This window comes from Phaseolus vulgaris, chromosome 7 (genome assembly GCF_051622355.1).
Source record: "Phaseolus vulgaris cultivar YP4 chromosome 7, ASM5162235v1, whole genome shotgun sequence".
In the NCBI taxonomy this organism is placed as follows: Eukaryota; Viridiplantae; Streptophyta; class Magnoliopsida; order Fabales; family Fabaceae; genus Phaseolus; species Phaseolus vulgaris.
Genome location: NC_143504.1, coordinates 6742529 through 6765672, shown reverse-complemented (window position 1 = coordinate 6765672; position 23144 = coordinate 6742529). Strand labels below are relative to the sequence as shown.

Genomic DNA, 23144 nt, shown 5'->3' with positions numbered 1-23144 from the left:
ATGGTTCTTTTAACTGCTGTTGAATTGAACAAGATTCTGTTGAGTTAGATTAATTTTGGGAAAATATGACAAATGATTAAAAAAATGACCACATTACAGATACACTAATAAAATTTAAAGGAATTTAAGATATGGTTGGCAAAACCAAAGGCTAAGAATTGAGGGGGAACTAATATAATGATAACTCATCAAATTCTTTTTCACAGTAAAGTTTTTATTACAAGGTTATGCAGTTAAAAATCCAGTCTTTGTCCTCTTTCTGTGGCTGATCTATGCAGTTGATGAAATACATGGCAGAAACAGTGAATCGGGTATGCGTGCTGAAACACTTGCATTATTGCAGAAGGAAGATTTGTACAAATTTGGCTGAAAATGGAAGATGTTTGGATAGATGGTGGACAAATCAGGACAAAAAGTAAAAACCAGTAAACTTGGGTGATATAGGTGGATAAAATTTCACCACAAATCTACATCCTTATCACTCAGACGAAGAACCAACAAATATGATAACTTGGACTGGAAGAATTTTTAATCAAATACTTGTAAAAGATCAAAACACAATTTTTAATCCAAAAGCTGAAGTGTTTTTTTTTTAAATGTAATGTTTTTCTTATTGAGTTTTATCCAATGCAAAACTCTAAATCACAGTTTACTCCAATATATTTGTCATTGAAAATAACTTGGCAAGTGAAAAATTATATTACAATGATCAACTACTTAGAGGTAGATAAAAGTTGGAATTAAACTTATAGCTTCTTTTAAAAAAAATTGAAAAAATATTTTTCAATGATGGAAATCTCACTTTAAATAAGGACATTTCATAGTATATAAATTATGCAAACCTCACATTATGAATCGGTTATAAAGTTAATTGTTGGAGATCCCACATAGCCGGTTTTATGAGTTTAGTTAGGTTTAAAGTTTACTTCTTAATATGATATCAGAGTCATTTCAAGCATATCCTAGCAATATTTTGTTGGGCTTATCAGGTCACCGCTATCGGACCGTTATCAGACCACCCATAATATATTGTCTCACGCACGAGCTGTCACTCTCGGCATGAGGGGTGTGTTAGAGATTTCATCTTAACTAGAGATTAGAGCATTTTGTAGTATATAAGTAAGTGCAAATCTCATCTCATAAGCCGATTTTATGAGGTTGAGATAGACTTAAAGTTTACTTCTTAATATTAATTTAAACTTAAAATTCATTTTTTAGTATAGTCATCTAAGAATCTATCCTAACAAAAGTTTGTTGGATTAATCAAGTCACCATCTATCGGATCTACTATCAGACCATTTATTTGTACAAGTCAATTTTACAAGATTGAATTAAACTTAATTTTACTTATTAATATCTTCATAACTATTTTCCTTTTAACACTTCTCTACACATTAAATATCTTTAAAAGAAATTAGTTGGTAGAATAACCCTAACTTTTTTTTCAAGAGGGATGAATGAAGAATTTGAAATGGAATCAGAAGATACCCCATGTATATCTTGGAGTTGGTAGTGTCCCTTCAATCAGCAATATACCCAACCATAACAAGTCATTGACCAAGAAAATGATCCCGAATTAGTTTGTGAAGGAACACAGGAATCCCACTCAGACACGACAAAGGTACAGCGTTGGTGAGTTTGAGATTATTGAATCAATTAATGACTTTATGAGATCAACAAGGAATCACAATTATTGTTCAGAATTGGACAATGAGGTACTTCAATATACAAATAAAACATTTTTTTATTCTATATTTAATTAATGTACATACCCACTGAAGTCCCTTTGCCAGATTACACTTTCATTAATATTAAAAAAAAAAAAAAAACTTGTTGAAAAACTACACATACAAAGTTCAATGGGGATAAAAAAATTGTCACGCATGGTTGAAGGTTGGCCTCCTCTAAGTAGCAAGAATTATTCAGTTTGTCAAATAATATTAAACAACAATATTGATGAGAACGAAGAAACATAAAGACTTTTCTATGTGCCCTTCAATAAAATACATATAAAAAAAACTTCAATAAATACATATAAAAAAAACTTCAATAAACACAATTTCAATTATCAAAGACTTATAATAAAATTAGTTAAATAAATTTGTAGGCGTGGCTGAACCTCATATAACAAAAGTTGAAGCATGCTACAGCTGTTTGTTTCTGCCTAAACTTATGGAACAATTAATTATCTTATTCTGCCTATAACTTTTGGAAAGGAAGAAAAATGATTATTTGCCGACCATTATCTTCCATGGCACAAACGAATCTTACAATTGTTGTTCCTATGCACTTTCAATCAAGGTTATTCATGTAAAATTCTGGTCCTTCAGAGAGAAGATATTTGATATTATCAACAAAAATGTTAAGATATAACACCACCAAACACCTGAAGACAACTATAATATATTCCAATTTAGATAAAATAAATAGATAAGTTGAATGATATAAAACAGAAAAGAGACTTAAATATCTAACATTTCAATGTTTTGGGTCAGAAGTGTTATTATAACTTGCATAAATGTTTTTGCATGGTTGATAGAGGTTTTTCTAGTTTTTTAACTCTTAATATTTGTCCAACACTTATCTAAAGAGAAAATTAATATGAGTATTGTATCAGAGACCCTTTAGTCATGGGTAAAACTCATTAATACAATAGTAAAAAAAATTAGAAGCAAACTTATACATAATGTTAGATGATTAATCAAGAAAATTGTGTTAATATAGACTTATGAGTGCGAAGGTTCAACTTATTCTATAAATAAGTTCTCACACCATGTCAAAATACGTATTTATTGAACATTAATTACACTGAAGATCAAAAACTAATTTAATCGAATACTTTTTATACATACTCAACCAAAGTAGTATATAGACGACACAAACATACAACAGGACAGGAGAAAGATGTCTTTACTGTCCAATCACGAACAAGTATAATTACTATATTATCTAGAAGAAAGTATTTAACAAATTTATTATTCAATATAATAGTTTTTTTTACCTTACCTTATGTATAAAAAAATCATTTTTACTCTTTAAATACTATAAATCATTTTTAAGGACTAAAACCTTGTGTTTTTAATTCTAATTTCCGGCAATAGACAATGATGTTATTTAATTAAACTAAGAAGTATAATAATCAAGTTTTTTTTTTCACAATAACTAGAATGATGTTATATTTTCATGGACTAGTGTATATTTAATTAATTACTTATCATATAAAAACAATCCAATAGATGTTTTATGAGCAACTAGTTAAGTATTTGTATATTGCATGATGCTTTTAAATCGAAATAGTTTTTTTAACGAACATAAATGAAAAATATTATGTAAAATACAGGCAAATAACTAAAAAATGGTAAACGAGTCAAAATTAAATTTGGGGGAAAGATAATATGTTAAACAAATAAAAATAGCATATAATTGATGCTTTATTACTTAGTTAACTAGCTTACTAACCAAAATTATTGACTATTTCAGACTTGTTTAGAAGGTAACAAGTTTGAAAGTTTTTATTTGATAAAGTAATAAATCCCCTCGTGTTTAGTATTTAAATTTGTGTATAATAAAGAATAACTACTTTGTTCGTATTATCTATTTTTTTTATGAGTTTTTCTGAGACATTCTTAGTAGAACTATTATAAATAACACACAAAATTATTAGCTAGGATTAATAGCATGAGAAGATGAATGTTTATTTTAAAATTAGAGTGTGATGTGATATTAGGTCTTTCTTAACTCATTGAAACAAACACTAATCAAAAAATGTTTTTAAAGATATTATATTAAAAAATAATTAAATCATTCAATTCTTTCCATATAATTTTTATTCTATTTTATTTTATATTATTTATTTTATTCTATATTATTTAAATTATTATTTAGTTTATTTTTCAGTAAATATATTATCTTTAAATAAAATAAAGAAAGTAAATATCATTTTATAAAAAAATCATAAAAGAGACTAGTCTCCTTTATTTAGAAATAAAATGGGAATTGATATTTATTTAAATATAAGAGAAGGTGTGGATGATTTATCCTATATATAATGTGTAAAAATATATTTTTGTTAGCATTACAAAACAAATAAACTATTATGAATGGTATAGTTTTTATAAAATATTAAATGCAATTGTAAAGCATATGTTGAAGGTTCGAATTTAAAAATTATTTGTTAAGCTGAATAATCTGGTGTCAATTTTATATAGTGATGTGTTGTATAGTGAAAATTAAAAAATATGTCGTGAACATCATGATATAACAATATTCAAATGTTATGTAAAAAACAATGCTAAAATATGAAAGTACATAATAAAAATACTCTATATATCAGCCTGCGAAAGTATCACAATATTATAAACTAATTTTATTTATAAATAAATTGTTAATAACAGAAAAAAAAATAAAGCTTGAGTATTTAATGATTTATTTACTTATTTTTAATATTATCAATTATAGTGTTCCTTTTAGAAATAGTTATTTTATGTTGCACATATGTTTTACATATAAAAAAAACTCTTAAAAACATGTATTAATTTACATTTTTATTATTCTTTTTTGGTAAATGTAGATCTATAAATTTTAAAAGTTTTACTTTATTCAGTACTCAATTAATGATACAGGTGTTTAAAACTAAACCAACTCCACTTTAAAAAAAGAAAAAAGTAGCAAAAGAAATTATAAAATATGAACAACATAATTTTATTGAATAGTGTTCGTTTTTTGTCCTCTAAACCACATGATTTGGTTTAGTTATCGGTTCGGAGTTAAACTAAAACAAATGGTGCATTATATTTAGGTTTAATTAATATAAATTTAGATATTTTTAATTGAATGTTTATTAAAAGTTTATATTTTATTGAGTATTAAATATTTTTTTAAATTTTTATAATTGTTCTGTCATTTAATTTTATCATCACCAGAAGAGGAAAGATGTTATTATTATTTTATCTTGTTGATAAATTTATTCAATTTTTTCTTTAGGAACAAGTTAACCATAAATCAAATAAGATTAAAGGGTAAAAAGTAAATGATTTAATTAATTAGAAATAAAAAATAAAATAACAATTATATTATCTTATTAAAAAAATCAAACTGAAAATTTAGGTAAAAATTAAAAGAATAACACTCAATATAACGAAAATGTTATGTTTTTTTATTGCTCATTTGTTGCAATTGAATTATTGGTTGATATTGAGTTTGATTATGTTTTAATCTCCGAGGTAGGTTTTTTTAAAATTTGACAAAAATTTCATTTATTGCAATTGAATTATTGGTTGAATTTTAATTTGATTGTGTTTTAATTTTTTAGTTATGTTTGAATTTGACAATAATTAATACATAATGTTTTGTTTTTAATTTTATTTGTTAGTAATGTTTTTAAGTTGAATAGTCGTTCAACAAATTATATGTAGCAAAATTATGTTAAAACCATATTAAATGAATAAATCTAAGATGTAAAAGTTTGGTTGTGATTGGATAATTAATTTCAATTTAATCAAATTACATTACATGAGTATACTTTTATTGGTTTAGGTGTTTTCTTAATCCAAAATCATACTCTAAACAACCTTAATGAAAGATGTTAAAGTTTTGGTGAAATATTTTTCTAAATTATTTCCTTCAAACTTTTAGGAAAAACCTCATTGTTGTTTTTTTTGGGAAGAAACTCATTGTTAAGTATTTAACATTTAGTATATATTTTATGCTCCTTTGTCATGTGTTGTGTGACATTATTTGATTTTGCTATGATTGGACAATAGAACATGACTGAATAAGATTAAGAGAAGTATATAGAACAATAATACTATATACTATATGCTATATAATAAAGTTGTCTAAGCCAATTCAAATGTGCCCGTTAGTTACATAAGAGATATTGTTTTATATAGCTCTAAGTTGAAAAAAAGGAAAAAGAAGATACTCTTCTAATCTCAAATCGTTGCTTGTTGCCAATAAAATCTCTCTCAACAAACGTCATGCTAGAATATAATGCATCATAATTTTTTTTTAATATGTAATTAGTGTTTTGACTATTATAAGAAATTGTTTTCGTATCTTGTAATATAAAAATATAAACAATTTAAAACTGATAATTATATATATACATACATATAATGTTAAAATTATAATAAATTAAATTTGTGATAAAGGTAATAGTTGTATAATAATATCTAATATAAAAAATTTATAAAAGAAACATAATAAATATAATAGTAATAATTAAAGTGGTGAGAAATAGTAACGTTTAATTTATTTGCATATCTTGGTTTTTCACTTACGAAAAAGTTAACATTTAATTTATTGATTTAAATTTTTAGTGTTAAAAGTTTTTGTATTAATTATGACATCACAAATGTTTCTCGCATGTGGTATTGAACATTGCAAATAACAAACACAAGTACTATTACACTTAGTAAAGTCCGCAGGTATTTGATCAACTATAGTCTAAATAAGTTATTCATTCATGTCTTATTATTTTCAAATAATCCAAAAAAATTATAATCCTATTTTGTCATCTTAGAAATTGTAGTGAAAGTAATAAAATTAGTCCACTCATTATAATTATAATTGATGTGTCTAATATAAGTTGGACGATTGGACCTCTCATCTATTTTGCTGTTGTTGAATTTCATTAAGTCGATCGGGTGATGTGACAATTTGGGTATTGACAAGATATTTCAGTTGACCCATACAACCTCGACCAGGTTTACAAAAAAGATATGCGTGAAGGAATAAATTGATATTGATCAAAATAACACAAGAGGTGAATCACAATGTGGAATGACCGAGAAAACTGTTTTATTCAAGGATTTTCATTCAATGAAAATGACCATTTGCATGATAATTCAACTTACATATCAATCATATCATCCGCTACATCTCACCTATAAAGGTCACGTTTGACAATGATGTAAGTTAATTTTGCAAACTAGGATTAATATTATACTTTTATTAAACACTAAATTAATAAATATTTCTTTTGAATAGTGACACGCCACCTAATAGTCAACCCCATCCTTGCCAAGCCCATCATCATCATGTCGAGTCTTTTTCAAATGTTGTATAATTTGGACAATATTTTCTTCAATCGACCCCCTTTCAATCACTTGAAATATTTGAATTTATGAAGTATCACCATAATATGTATGGACAATTTTCGTACCAACAAGTTCCATCAACTTACACAACTTTTTTATCCCAACAAATATTTTTTTTTTGAGTACATCACATATGTTTGGTACTTCAACAATGATACTGTCATCACATTTCATTTAGTTCCATCCATGCATTGTTATCATCCCACAATGCCTTCATGTGGATATTCCACCTAAAGACAACTAAGAAAAAAAACAATGACAACGATAGTCCACCTGCATTACCTCCCAATCCACCTATCCAACAAGACCTAGAAAGACAATGAAAATGATCAATGTATGAGAATCTCATAAATAGTTTGTTCTTTATTAAGTTAAAATAATGACATTATTGTTGAAATTAACATGTCATGTTCGCTCTTTACTTAATGTCATACTTGTATATTATTTTATTTACCCTTATTTTTTTACACATCTAAACTAACACGCATGGAAAACATCAAAATAAACACTAATTACACGTATATAAGCTCAACCTTAACACATATTATCACTTAATAATAATAAAATATATATTATTAAATAACCTCTCTAAAAAACAAAACTTATAAATTTCTATACATTAATTAACAATAAATAACTTAAATATTTATAAATAATAATTTAGTAATATTATAAAAAATTTGTATTATTTTTATGACATATTTAAAAAGATATAGAATATTATTCCATGATTTCTTAAATAATTTTAAGATTGAAGTTTACGTGTGTTCTTTTTTATGTTTACTGTTTAGATTTTAGGGTTATATCTAGAACTTATATATACATTATTTATGATTTACGGTTCGAGGTTTTAGAGTTTTTTTACCTTCGAAAGAAGGATTTACATTTTAGAGTTTAGGTGTGACGCTTTCCATTAAGGATTTAGGGTTTTAACATTATTTTATAATTTATATTTCAATTAAAAAACAGTTAAATATTTTTTAAATATTTTTAAATTTTTAATGATTTAACTAACTATTCTATTTAAAAAATAATAATTTTGTTTCTTTTAAGCATAAAGTTGTATATGTTAAATACAACTTCAATTATATTTTTTTTTATGCAAATGAAATCATCATCTGCAAACACGATTTAATTATATAAAAATTGCAAGTCATGGACAATTAACATGAGATGAGAGTAGACTTTTTGCTTGGACAGATTCACTCGTAAATACCAGATATATATATAATTTATAAAATATAACACAATGAAAAAAAAACCTATATATATTATATAATTATAAATTATACAAATTAATAATAAATAAATATTATGTATATAAATATATTTCAACTTTTTTTAAAACAGAAAAATAATTTATAATTAGTTTAAGAAAATTGATTTCTTATTTTTATAATCACAGTGAAAATTTATATAAAAATTTAAATTTTTAGAAAATTATTATATTTATATTTTTAAATTATATTAAAATCATAAAATAATTAAAAATCTAATAATTTTTTTTAATTAACATTTTACCATATATATCTAACACAAATACATTATTATTTAAAAAGAGTGTGAGATAACAATAAATTGACTTCGTATTCATGATTTTTTTGCAAACCATACATATTATAAAAATAATATTCTTTATTTTTTGGTCCATCTCTGAAATTAACACAACAACAGATTGCACCAATATCGTCATAAAAACTGGAAAATGAAAATGAAGTGACAGTGAGTTTCAAAAGTGAAAGAGAAGTGAGTTTCAAGACAGAAGAAGAAAAAGAAGAAACTTGGTTTGGTCCTGGTAAAATCCTGAAGCGCGCCAAATCCAGCATCGCCATGGGAAAGCAAAAGCAACAAGTGATTTCCCGCTTCTTCGCTCCCAAGGACAAACCTCCTTCTCCTTCTTCTCCCCGTCCCAACCCTCCCACTCCCACTCCCACTCCCAAAATCACTGCCACCGCCACATTCTCCCCTTCCAAACGCCGCCTAACGTCCCAAATCACACCCCCTCGCAAGCTCCAGAAGCTTCTCGAACCTTCTTCCTCTTCACTCCACCAACGCTTCCTCCACAAGTTTCTCGAACCTTCCTCCCCTCAGCACCCTCCTCTCCCTTCCTCTTCCAAACGCCTAACCTACACTCCCCTCGAACAGCAGGTTCTCCACCTCAGAGCCAAACACCCCGACGTTCTCCTTATGGTCGAGGTCGGTTACAGGTACCGTTTCTTCGCCCAAGACGCCGAACACGCCGCCAGAGTGTTAGGCATTTACGCGCATATGGATCACAATTTTTTAACCGCTAGCATACCGACGTTTCGACTGAATGTCCACGTCAGGAGGCTCGTCAGTGCTGGGTATAAGGTCGGTGTTGTCCGGCAGACCGAGACCGCCGCCATCAAGGCTCACGGCTCCAACCGCTCGGCGCCGTTTGGGCGCGGGCTGTCGGCGCTTTACACGAAGGCCACGCTCGAGGCGGCACCGGAGATTGGGGGAGAGGGGGACGGGTGTGGTGGAGAGAGTAATTACTTGCTGTGTGTGGTGGAGAAGAGTGTTGTGGGGGAGAAGGGGAATTGTGGTGTGGAGGGTGGTGGTGATGTGAGGGTTGGGATTGTTGCTGTGGAGATTTCGACCGGGGATGTTGTTTATGGGGAGTTTTGTGATAGTTTTCTGCGGAGTGCGCTTGAGGCTGTTCTTGTGAACTTGTCTCCGGCTGAGTTGCTTCTTGGGGACCCTCTTTCAAAGCAAACGGAGAAGGTAGTTTTAAACGACGTAATGAGACAGCTCGGCTCTTATTTTGGTTGTGTTTTAAGAATTTTGTTGTTTTATTTGTTTCTCTGTGTTGTGCAATGGAAATTATGTGTAGTTGCTTGATGCTCTTTACTTGACATGGTTTTCCTTGATGGAATATTGATGCTTGATACTGCGTTGATGATATGGATGATGTAGGATTGAGTTTGAAGTTCAGGTTTCAAGGTAGCTTGTTTCTTGGCCTGACTCCAGGGCTTGCTTGTTGGAAGAGGTGGCAATTTTGTGCAGAATGTACTGTTTATTAACATTGTTTGATGAGGCTTTTAAAATGGAGACCATCTGGATAACTTTTTTTAACACGATGTTTCATGCATGGAGATTGGTGGAATAAACAAAATGTTCCTAGGCATGGGTCTTTATTATAATTTTATCGAGTATTTAAAACATTTGATTTGTCAGTCACTGTAATTTATATTTCAACTTATGTAATATAATTATACAATGCAAATCCATTGTCTCAATTCAGATTTTTGGTGTGAAAGTTAAAATTTAGTTTCTCATTTAAATACACTACATGAAATTTGGAATAATCTAAATGAGAACTGCAGTTTCATGTAATGAATGATTTGATTTGAACAACTTATCAATACAATTAATGCAATAGTTTCCATTGTGGTAGGTATGAATTAGTCCATACTGATTAGTTGAGTTAACAATCAAATTGGTCTTTCTAAGAATTAAGATAAACGGGATGTTAAGTTTGACTCCCAAGGATGAACATCAGCGTTGGTCCTTCATAGTGTAAAATGCATCTTCAATTTAAGCACATCTTCCTGTGTGTCTTTAGACTTTTGAGAACCAATTACCATTTATGTACTGTGCTACTGGGCATATCTTCCTGCATTGCATGGTTTTTCCTTTTCACAATTTTCTTGTATTTCATTTCTTTTTTAATCAATTTTCTAATTTTCTTCATGTTCTTGTATTCTTACCTAGAATTCTTTTCTTCTAAAAACAGAATTATATTTTAACAATTTGAAGTTTGTTAATATGATCTAAAGCTTGTTTGTGAAACTATAATGTAGTTACTATTCCTAATATTTTTAGAACAAAAATATTAAACTGAATTACTGGGAGACATGTTCTTATAAGTAAGTAATCCACACAAAAAAACTCTACCACCGTTAGGTTCAATTAGTGATTGGATGATTTATTTTTAGTTATTGCTGGATTTTGCTGGACCTGCCTCAAATGTTCGTGTGGAGCATCTTTCACGAGATTGCTTCACTGATGGGGGTGCCCTTTCTGAAGTTATGACCTTGTATGAGAACGTGGATGTAGACAGTCTATCAGATTCAATACAAAGCAAGAATTCGACTGAGCACAGAAGTCAGCAGTTAGTAATCAAGGTATCAACTTCTGATATTTTATAAAAAAATTATTCATGCAGCAGGCTTGGAAATTCCGAAAAACAAAATTTCTTGTTGGTTTTATTATGCATTTTTCTCTTAGGCAACATCTATCTTGTGATTATTGACCATGCCACTGTAATTTGTTATCATTATTTGTTACGAACCAAGAAAAACACACCCAAAGATAAGCCAAGAACACAGAAAACTATTGAATAACCTCTGTATTATTGCTACTGCACTTTACACTCAGCACATCCACAAAGGAAACGATTATTCCTTTTACACAGGACTTTCCCTGTCTACAAAACTGTATTAAAAAAAACCATCACCCCTTCACTAAACCAGTTAGTCTTTATTTAAAGACCAACCCTGCCCACAACTAACCGCTACATTACCCTTTATTCTTTACATTTTTCCTATAATATACCTTCCAAGTTCTTTCCTTATTGTGTCCTAACATTATTTGGGATGGATCTAACAAAGTGCTAAAATTTCATATTCTTGTTTTTCCTTTTAACTCTTGTGTGTTTAACTTTCTATTCCCCTGATCATTGTAATTTTAATTTTACTTCGGAAATTGTAGCTTTATGTTGATTGTAGTTGCAATTTCAACTCATAACTAGTTCTGATTTTTGTCTCTACTCTTTTTATCATAAAGGAGGTTATGAACATGCCAGATTTGTCTGTCCAAGCTTTGGCGTTAACTATTCGTCATTTAAAGGAATATGGTTTTGAAAGAATTTTGTGTTCAGGAGCTTCTTTAAGGCCCTTCTCAAACAATATGGAAATGACCCTTTCAGCCAATACACTTCAACAACTGGAGGTAATTATAAATTGTAGATTTTTTAGAATGTTTAGTAAGGTCTGGAGCTGGTTTGAGAGTGTTTTAATTTTTTTTTACTTTGTTTTGAAGTATGGAAATTTCAAACTGTGCTTATGTTAACTTAAATATTGTAAACATACTCTTCAACCATCATTTCCTTTTCAACCATTATTCATGGATAAACTGGCACTGTTTATAAAGTCTGATCAAACTAAAAATTGAATTGCTCTTTCTGTTTTTGGTTTAGGTATTACTCATGTCATGGTAGATTCATATAAAGGTATAACAATCAAATATCCTGGCCCACAACATGAATAAGCTGTATTATCTTACAATGGGTCAAAAGACAATGGATGATTTCATACTTGTGTTCTACTTTGAAATTTATTTTGTTCTTGTGTTTTTTTACAGGCTAGAAGTGTTGTTTTTTCCCTCATACCAGCTTAATATTCCCTTCTGTTCTTGCTGCCATTGAATGCTTGCTGTATTTCAGGTTTTGAAAAATAATAATGATGGATCTGAGATTGGTTCCTTGCTGCAAATTATGAATCATACTCTCACTATATTTGGTTCCAGACTTCTTAGGCATTGGGTATGAGGTGCTTTCATCCTCATACAGTCATTGAATGTTGAATTGTTTCTTTATCAGCCAAAAAAGACCCATCTTTAGTTGTTTTTGTGCATGATACAGGTATCTCACCCATTGTGTGACCGAACCTTAATTTCTGCTCGCCTTCATGCTGTATCTGAAATTGCGGAGTCCATGGGATCTTGTAATGCTACGAACAATTTTGGACATGTTGAAGATCCTGATGTAGCAATCGTGCAGCCTGAGTTAGCATACGTTCTTTCATTGGTTTTGACAAATCTTGGCCGAGCACCTGATATACAACGTGGAATTACAAGAATTTTCCATTGCACTGCTTCCCCATCTGAGGTGATAAATGGCTTTTGTTAACCTTTTCTTGTATTTCACTTTATTCTGTACTTCAATCAATTCTCTTCATATTCCTTGTAATTTTTTTTCACACTTAGGCTTTATATAAATAGGGAGACAAAAAGAGAGTTTAATTCTTTTAATTACTTAATGACAAGATTTAAATGTTCGGATGTTTCTTTGTTCCATTTTAAATTTAAGAACAATAGACATGCTAAGAATCTGTTAGGGATTCTACAATCCATGCTTTGAGTCCGAGTAGCCAAGCATAAGGCGTGTTTGGAAACCCTTGTGAGTTATACAAGACTGCATTTGTGTTTCCAACTGTAACAGGACTGTGGTTTAGATGAGGCCTGGACCTAATGTATGAGTATTTTTAATCTTTACCAAAAATAAGGAATATACGATTATACCCATTTGTTTTTGCAAACACTAGCTTTACCCATAGAACTTGATTATTTAAAGTTTGTATCAAGGCATAGTAATAAAGTGATCTTTACATGTTCCTTGAAAAAAATGAGACTGTTTTTAATATGAGTGGATTTTTAAGGTTTATGAAAGTGATAAACTGTAATGCAATTATTATGATTTTTTGTGTGAAGATGGTCTCATTGATAACTATTGTGTTTTTATTTCAGTGTAAAGGAAATGGTTGTAAGTGTTTGTATTAATTTTACCGAACAATTATAGTCATTTGGATTCTTCTTTTATCATATTGATGGGTACAAATTTATTCTGAAGCATTTTAATTTACCAGAAAGAAGCTAGGCATTGATTACTTGAAAAATTGTCTTTATACAGTTTGTTGCAGTAATTCAAGCTATTTTATCTGCTGGAAAACAGCTACAACAACTTAACATAGGAGAGGGGAATAATAACAAATTGCGCTCCAATCTATTAAAAAGGTTAGTTTTGACTGCTTCCTCTGACAGTACTATTGACAATTCTGCAAAAATGTTGTCATCTTTAAACATAGACTCTGCTGATCAAGGAGATCTAACAAAATTGATCACTGCTTCGGAGGGACAATTCCCAGAGGTTTGTCAATGCCTTTTGTGTGAAAAAATTATTTTATAATTTCCTTAATCATACTTTTATCTTGAGCGATATTGATTTTATAATTATGTATGTAGGTCATTAGAGCTCGTAAGGATTTCAAGCTGGCAGTGGAACAATTAGATTCGCTGATTGACTTGTATCGCAAATTGCTTATAATGCAAAATTTGGAATTTATTAGTATTTCTGGAACAACTCATTTGATTGAGGTAGTCTAATTAAAAGGAATATACTTAATATTTAAATATTGCAGAGGCTGGAGATTTAGTATTCTATTACTCTCTCATTTCTGATTGTGGGCTTATTCACATCTGATCTGATTTTTCTAATTGATCTGAAATGTTTATTCATTGTACTTTGTAGTGACCTGTGCTCCAAATGTGTCTTAATTCGTAAATTGATAAACTGAAGAAGTGAAATTCAAAAAAGGGGATAAGATAATGACACCCTTTTTTTGGCTTCTCTTAACATATTTACAAGAGCTCTTAAATTAAATGTTTTTTTCGTAATACACAAAAGACTGAAAAATACTGTAGAAACTAATTTGAGGAAGTTCTAATTTGAAGGAGAAAAGAATCCCCAAAACTCGGTCAAATACTACTAAGGATAAATGGAAAATGCTTATTGCATGTTCTCAATACCATTTGACCTGTTTCTTCTTTTTAGTTGACATTACTGAGCGTCTCTATTTAATTTTCCTTTCTTTCCTTAAACTTAAAATAGACAATTACAATTTTGCATTTCTTGTTTATTAGTTAAGAACTCTAATTTAACAACTGTGTTCAAACTATTTTATGTTTCCATTCTAATTTAGTTGCCATTTAATCTTGTTTTGGCTGCAGTTATCAACAGATGTAAAGGTTCCTTCAAACTGGATCAGGGTAAATAGCACGAAGAAAACAATTCGGTATCACCCTCCTGAAGTAGTGACAGCATTGGACAGGTTGTCATTAGCAAAAGAGGAGCTCAGTATTGCCTGCCGAGCTGCCTGGAATAGCTTTCTTAGGGGCTTTAGTAAACACTATGCTGAGTTCCAAGCTGTTGTTCAAGCACTAGCTGCTTTAGATTGTTTGCATTCACTTGCCATTCTTTCAAGAAATAAGGTTTGTTCTTAAAGGAATATTCAAGTGCCTTCAAATGTTTCTGGAATTTTGTAATATAATTCTCTGTTTTCTGTGATAGGGTTATGTTTGCCCAGTGTTACTAGATGATCAAGAGCCTGTTCAGATACAAATTTGTTCTGGTAGACATCCGGTATGAATTTAATGCATTGACTTTTGTATGAAATTCCTCATGTAGTGGGACAAGGTTTTTGTTCGTTGTACTTTTATGCGAAATTAACATGAATGTTTTATTGAATCTATTTAAGTTTCAAATACTTCTGTCATATCTGTAGTTTCAATTGTTTGTGTATTTAGTATAAGTCATCATGTGCATTTATTTCCTTCAAATTGGTTCTTGGATGGCCAAGGCATTGCCCTGTGCCCCAAAAGAATTGTTTGATAGTTGCAACTTTCTGGTGTTAAACAGAACCTGAATACTCCACCCTCAATTATTGGGGTTGTGCAATACTTTTGACTTCGACTCAGTTAATTCAAGTTCCTCATTGTTGATTGGTAATCAGATGCTCATTATTGCTAGTCATTTCTCACCAGGTTTTGGAGACCACCTTACAAGACAATTTTGTCCCAAATGATACAAACTTGCATGCGGATGGAGAATACTGTCAGATTGTTACTGGACCCAATATGGGTGGAAAAAGTTGCTATGTTCGCCAGGTGGCTCTGATTGCTATAATGGCTCAGGTAGATCCAATGCAATTTCTTCTGTATTTCTGCTTTGATTTTCTACCGTTAATACAACAACATGCTGAGGTTGTGCAGTAGTGCTTACGCTTTATTTTGTAAAATACTGAAAGCTAAGTTAAAGATTCTGATATATCATGCTTTCAAACTCAACATAGTTTTTTTTTTCAAATTCTTTCTATTTTTTCTGCAAAAGTTGTTCAAGTATTTCTCCCTCTAAATTTTACTTCTGGCTGTTGCTTTATTGAAAAATCTCTGATCTCTATAGGTTGGTTCCTTTGTACCAGCATCATCGGCAAGACTGCACGTCCTGGACAGGATCTGCACCCGAATGGGTGCTTCTGACAGTATTCAAGAAGGGAGAAGCACCTTCCTAGAAGAACTAAGTGAGACTTCACATATACTCCAGTGTTGCACAGAACATTCACTGGTTATCATTGATGAGCTTGGGAGAGGTACAAGTACACATGATGGTATGGCCATTGCTCACGCGACATTGCATTATCTTCTGAAGCAAAAAAGAAGCATGGTCCTCTTTGTTACTCACTATCCAAAGATTGCCAACCTGGCAACTGAATTTCCTGGCTCTGTGGCAGCATATCACGTGTCACATCTGACCCCACATGATGCGAGGAAAAATTCGATCTCGGATCATGATGTCACTTATCTGTACAAGCTCGCACCTGGTGTTTCAGATAGGAGTTTTGGATTTAAGGTTGCCCAGCTTGCACAGGTAATAAATTCACGAAATTATATATTACTATTTCACACAAGTCTATATATATACATGTATATGTGTGTGTATTACCAGTGCATTGCTGCCAGAGCCATTGGTTGATTTTGTTAAGTTGATAAGGAAAATGTGATGGAAGTGATGCAAATATCTCTCCTCAAGTAGAGCTAGTTAATTCATTGTATATAAACATTAGGGCTAGGAAATTTGGGGATTGCCTTAGTTTGAGTTTGACCGCTGAGGTCTCAAATGATTAAATTGTTGAAATTTCTTATATATTAAATTTCATTTTAGGCAGTTGGAAACATCTTTTTCTTTTCAGTTGCCATCGCATTGCATCAGTCGAGCGCTAGTAATGGCTTCCAAATTAGAAGCACTAGTAAATAGTAGAATACATAGTAGATCGGGAAAGGAGCTATTATTGGATACGCTGGTGATTGGTCAGGAGCAAGAACAGTGTATGGCTCAACCACATGATCGTCCACTTCAAGAGTTTGGTATAGCTTACAAAGATTTCTATCTAAACTTAAAAGCTGCAATACAAGATGATGATTGTGCAAAAAGCTTTCATCTGTTGAAACATGCTAGAAGCATTGCAAAGAAATTAATTGGCAGTTGAGGTACCTTGTATTTTTCTTTTCACTTTTTCTTAAAGAATGGATATTGCTAACTAACTAATTTTTATTTCATTACTACTTATTAGCTCTTTTTAGCGTCACTAATATGCCAGTACTTTTCCCCTCTAATTAGAAAAAGTCGCTTTGCATGGTGACAAGATTAATAGTTTAGATTAGACCCTTGACTCAATTTTCTCTTCCCAGATATATTTAGCATCAGAATAGTTGTAACTAGCTACATATGAGGGTGCAGCGGAGAAGCTTTGGTAATTATTTTTGGAGGAATTTCTGACTAACTGAGTTGGTAACTAGCTCTACAAATATAATTAAAGTTTGCTTGTGCATTAACAGATCAACGCAGTACATGCAGAGACAGGTTTCGGGTCTCTCCAGTGTTGTACAATGTAGATAATCTTTTGCGTAGTTTTTTTGTATACTCTTCCAAGTTAAACCTTCCAATTTTTACTCCTACCTCATTTATATTTTTGTAATTTCGGTTTATTTACCGCCATGCATATTGTTGTCCTAATTTGAGCTTACGGAAGTAAAAGCCACATTATGAAAATAGTGTGATTTATAATTCTTTCACTGTAATCTAAGTAAGGGTTCAGATTTGATTTCTCACTTTATATAATAAACTTTTACACAGATTAGAGTGTAAGAATAACGTGATAAAATGTCGGAAATGTGACATAATAAGAGGGAAAGTGTTTAATGTATAAGAAGTACATAGTACAAATTTAGATAAGAATAAGGTGTGATTAAATGTCACAAAATTAGACAATAAAGCAATAAAATAAGAAGAGGAGGGGGAATATGTGATACGAGAGAGAGAGAGAGAGAGAGGAAAAATGTTTTTTTTTTTATCAAACATATAACTTAAAAATCTTCGTCAACTGGTATATTATTGGATCACCATCCATTCTAAAAGTGAAATAGGAATGGTGTGTATATCACAGGTTCTGATGGAAAGTTTATGTTTCAATCTCATCAAGCCTACTTTAGTCATCATGCATGGGAAGTTTATGATTCAATTCTAAGTCTTCACAGGTTCTGGTAGATTTGTATATCAATCATTATAATTAAAACCAGATTGACCTGACTTGTCTCATTTGCGCGGTGGGAAATCATGGTAAGGTTTTAAAGGTAATTAGATTTGATACTTTGAGAATCTACTCCAATACAACTTGTGATTGATGATTGATGATATAAAGAAAGATTATTTTCGTTATTTCATATAAAGTAGTGCAAGTTTTAGATGAGAAAATGGAGTTGTAGACGGGTGTAAGTTGTCGATATATTACTTCTCATTATATTTAAAAACAACTTACAAATATAGAAGATGCACAATTCATAATTACAACATGCGAACTTTTATTAAAGAAAGATTTACAAAGAAATGGAAGACTAGGCTTCAAACTGCCTTCCCATACAAATACCGGTGATTTATAGTCCTCCAGACCTAAAAATAATTATAATTCAATTCACAATAATTCAGATAATTTTGGGGCCACTTTTTTCTTTAGTTGGCGAGTTTCATTATTCACAATTCAGAATATGCAAGTTGCGAACTTTTATTTAAGAAAGCCTTAATCTCGGCCCTAGATTTTTTTTCAAATTCAAGCTTAAGTATTTGGATGATTTTTTTTTCTTGGGAGTACTTGGAACTATTGGCTTATTTTTTTCATGTTCTAAATTTTTGAAGATAATTTATCTAAAACTTTTTTCACCAAAAGACCTTAACTCTTAAACCAAGAGTTTTAGAAATAGGGTAGGTTTGTGCTGGTGTAATTCATACACATATTGACATAGTTAGCTAAATCCCACAGTAGCACATAAGCTTAGTAATTTCATATGGACTGAGAGTTCTCGAGTTAGTTTTTTAAAATTTTGGTAATATTTAACCACAAGGGGTGGAAGTATTGCTTTCGTGGGTCCTACCCAGCAAAACCATTGTTGGAAGCAGGGAGGTAATTTATAAGGTAATGGATTCTTGAAGACACTGTACCAAGAGTGTGGAGGGTTTGTTTCTAAAAGTATTTTATAGCAGGCTTGTTGGTAATCAAAGTAACTAAAAGAATGGGGATCAAATGGGTGTGAAAATATCTTTTCGGTTAATATATGTTATTTTCAGATTTTGAGTAACGTATTTTGAAATTCTTTTGACTAGACTTGTATCCAGAATTATAAACTAATAGAATTTTTTATTCTTTTTTGGATTGTTAGACGAAATTCAATACGGAAATTATTTCGCGAGGCTCCTTATCCTCAAATTTAGGCTCAATCAGTGCGATGAAATTACATGGAATAGTTTCTAATATTGTATCTTTATTTGTTAGTTTTGGGTTTTGGGAGAATTCTCTGGGCGGAAGTCTAGGGGATATTTTCTGTTGTAAATAGAATAAATCTAACGTGTATAGATCCAACGCTTATAGATATTTTGCAAAAGTCAAAACAAAAAATGTTATCTTTTGATTTTTTTTTTTGAGGTTGCAGTTGAGAAAGTCGAAACGTTCAAATGCACTTTGTGAAGATGCAAATCAATTGTTAAAATGCATCAAATTTTTTGTTTCTTCTCCTATTAAAGATTCTCCTATATAAAGAGAGGTTTCATCCTCTCCACTCACATTAGTTTCATCCTCTCCACTCACATTTTTCTCATTGCCTTCTCATCTTCCGCATTTCACATTCAGTTTCCTCTCACCTTTTCACCTTTATTTCTTTCTCCTCATTTATTCTTTTCTTTCATTATAAATATTTTTTTGGGTTTATTGGTTCTTACTCTTTTAAGAGTAATTTGCTGGTTTTTATCCTCATAAATTTTCGAAAAGTTCATGTTGTATCCTGGGAACTTGCCCAATACACTGGGGATAAGTTCTTACGGACAACAATCATTGAAAATCAACTTTGTTCGTGTTTTAAAGTCTTAAAGTCTTATTTACTGCAATAGTAAGAACTTATTTGCTACAATGCGGACAACAACAACTATGTTCCGGAAACGTCAAACACAAGCAAACAATTCTTGCGAAACCATTTCTGGAGGTCTAGAAAATTGAAGTTTTTATCCGTCAAAATTTTCAACACTGGCAAGAACATGTGTCCAACCTATTGGACATGTACGGAGTCGCTTTTGCACTTACAACTTCTAAAACCCAACCCAAGCTCGACTACGAAAAGTTGATGATTGGATTCATGCAAATAAGATATGTCGTCACACCCTACTCAGTGTGTTATCTAATTATCTATTCGATGTCTATCCTTCTTAGAAGGAAGCAAAAGATCATAGACATCGAATAGATCATTAGATAACACACTGAGTAGGGTGTGACAACATACCTTATTTGCATGAATTCAATCATTAACTTGTTTCGCAACCGTGCTTGAGTCTGGTTTAGAAGTCGTAAGTGCAAAAGCGTCTCTGACTCCGTACTTGTCCAAAAGGGTGGACACACGTTCTTGCCAACGTCGTGTGTTCTAACGGGTGAAGACTTCAATTTTCGAGACATCCAGATGTGTTGCGGAAATCACATTTGACGTCTTCGGGGCAAAGTTGTTTGTCTGTCTTGTCAGCCATAAGTTCTTACGATTGTAGTCGATGAGGCTTCAAAACATGAACAAAATTGATTTTTTCGAGAAGTGAGCGATCACTGTCCGTAAGGAATTATCCACGGTGTACTGTGCAAGTTCCCATGATACAACAAAAACTTTTAAAAAAAATTCAATGATCAGAACTAGCAAGTTACTCTTAACCGTCCTAAAACTACTACAACTTCAATCCCGTCTCTGACGGCATTACCCCTCGCTCCAACTGTTCAACGATCGAGTCTTCGAAAGTTCGAGAGAAACTGTCCTTTGCAAAGATTGTGAGTGTAAAAGGGAATTGAATACACAAAGAGTTTCCGCAAATCGTGCAGTAAGGGAACCCTGATTCAAAACGGCATTAGGTTCTATGTGCATACTGTTTTTAGTTTTTTGTTTTGCAATATTATAGTTTTGTTTTACAACAGAATAAACTCTATAATAATTAGTTTAATGGTTTGTTCTTCTGAATGTTTTATCCTATAGGTTGTTGCAACCATTGTAATTTCATGCATTTTTTTAATATTTAGTGGTCTGTTATCCCATCAATATTTCACTTTGTTATTTCATTCTCGTCAAATGCGAATGAGTGTTCTAATTTCCATTTCTCAAATTGGATATCCAGAAGGATTATATGATTGTATGATACTATTAATGAGTCTTTTAAAGAAATTCATCATGTAAGATTCACGTAAAGAATTGACATTACATTAATCTAAAATATTAAAACAATAAACTTGTGAATCTTACTCTTTATATGTTAGTTAATTTTTTTCATTTTTAATGAATATGAGACTTAAACTCAAATTTGAATTCCTAATCCTCTTAATTATTTATGATCACACTTTATTAGGATTGATGTAGTACAAAGAATATGTTTGAGTCTTGAGTTTGAATAAATAAAGTAATAATCGATGATGAATGATTTGGCATTCAGACTTAACTGCTCATTAATTTCAATCCCAAATGTGTTTATTAAGCGAATTGACATTTACATTTTTTCTAAAAAAGTGTGTGAAAATGACGCATATACTTATTACTTATTACAACCTCCAATGTGAATGGAACTCTTTGAATTCCCACAATATGGCATGCATGTTTCAAAATTATATTTATTATTTATTATTTAATTATCTAATTAAATTATCCATATTTTTTTTAATCAGCAATTAAATTAACCATATATAAATCCCAGACACATCACTTCAAACGTAAACCTTGTTGCAATTTGTTTCTTCCATCTAAAGAAGCATGGGAACAATATAACTTTTTTTACCGGGAAAATTAACAAAACCTCTAATTTAAACGAGACTAATAAAGAAAAATTCACCTTTTCATGTGATTTTACACTTATACTTTATGTAGATTTGTATATTTTATTATGTTTATAAGAGTAAATAATGCGTTTATTACTTCAGTTTTATCTGATTACAAACAGGGTATATATAAGTTTCCTTATTTTATAATAATTATTTTTAACAAGGTTTTGAATTGGTTGATAATGTAATATTTTTTACTATAGAATTTAATACTTGATATCTAAATATAGTTAGTTTTAGTTGCACTTCACTTTCCCACTTATGTCATGTGTGAGGTGAGTTGTCTGTTGCATGCCTACAAAAATTATTTTTTTAGTTTTATTAGAGAAATTATATATAATTGTATCTGTATGGATATTAGGGACTGAGTAATGTTGATCCACGTCGATACAAGTTGTCTGCTTCGCTCTCGGTTGTCCTATTCTTCAAGTCTTCTACTTCCTTGTGTGCTTCGGTCGGCCGGTGGGGGTACCTGCGATTGTGCTCCGACGCTCAAGTCAGCAATCTTTTCCAGTGAGAATCTTTGATGATCTGAAAAAACGTACCTTTTTTCCTCCTCAGACGTCTCTCTTAGTAGGTTGACTTGGGCCTTGGTCCTGTGGGCCAAGCAATTGATGGTCAGGGACATGTTTAGTGGTTCCTGGGTCGTGCTTGATGGTGTCCTGAAAATTAGGGGAGTGGTCCAGAGGACGTGCTTCGACTTAGTCAATGGTCATCGTAACTGCTTTCCACTTCACGCGAAATAATCGTAGTGGATTTAATTAGATTTAATTAGGTTTACTCGACGTAAACCACTCGGTCGTTCGGTGTCGACCGGTACACTAGCCCCCCAGGCTCGAGGGCATGGATGATCGAAGAGTCGTATAAGATGCACGAAACTTTTGGGTTGGTGCTCGCTAGTTGGCATTATTAAATGCGTGGCAGAGATGTGACGCATGGCAGGGTCGCGACTTCGAGGGGCTGTCCCATCATGATGCTTTCAACGGCGAGGATCTCGTGTCGTTTCATTTGCCGAAAGTGCTTA

General features: G+C 31.3%; 1 protein-coding gene across 16 annotated transcripts; it reads left to right on the top strand.

Moving 5' to 3' along the window:
* The first annotated feature begins 8785 nt into the window (after positions 1-8785).
* MSH3 (homolog of DNA mismatch repair protein MSH3) lies at positions 8786-17806 on the top strand. 16 transcript variants are annotated; one of them, XR_011083852.2, is made up of 14 exons: positions 8786-9845; positions 11060-11248; positions 11910-12074; positions 12568-12666; positions 12766-13011; positions 13813-14049; positions 14145-14276; positions 14910-15170; positions 15250-15321; positions 15723-15872; positions 16141-16605; positions 16928-17225; positions 17427-17488; positions 17574-17806. XR_011083852.2 is itself a non-coding variant. In XM_068634794.2 (13 exons), the coding sequence occupies exons 1-12, from the start codon at positions 8931-8933 to the stop codon at positions 17222-17224; spliced, it is 3228 nt and encodes a 1075-aa protein (XP_068490895.1). In that variant the 5' UTR covers positions 8800-8930; the 3' UTR covers position 17225; positions 17427-17806. The 16 variants fall into 16 exon arrangements, 5 of the variants coding, with proteins under 5 accessions (XP_068490895.1, XP_068490897.1, XP_090161374.1 ...); XR_016523420.1 differs by having other exon boundaries at positions 8811-9845; positions 16160-16605; XM_068634794.2 differs by having other exon boundaries at positions 8800-9845; positions 17427-17806.
* Positions 17807-23144: the final 5338 nt, after the last annotated feature.

Excerpts from the sequence above, each read along its gene's own strand:
- MSH3 (XM_068634794.2), top strand. The coding sequence starts at position 8,931 with ATGGGAAAGCAAAAGCAACAAGTGATTTCCCGCTTCTTCGCTCCCAAG. Across the intron at positions 12,075-12,567 it reads ATACACTTCAACAACTGGAG|GTTTTGAAAAATAATAATGA; the intron begins GTAATTATAAAT and ends GCTGTATTTCAG. Across the intron at positions 15,171-15,249 it reads CCATTCTTTCAAGAAATAAG|GGTTATGTTTGCCCAGTGTT; the intron begins GTTTGTTCTTAA and ends TTTCTGTGATAG.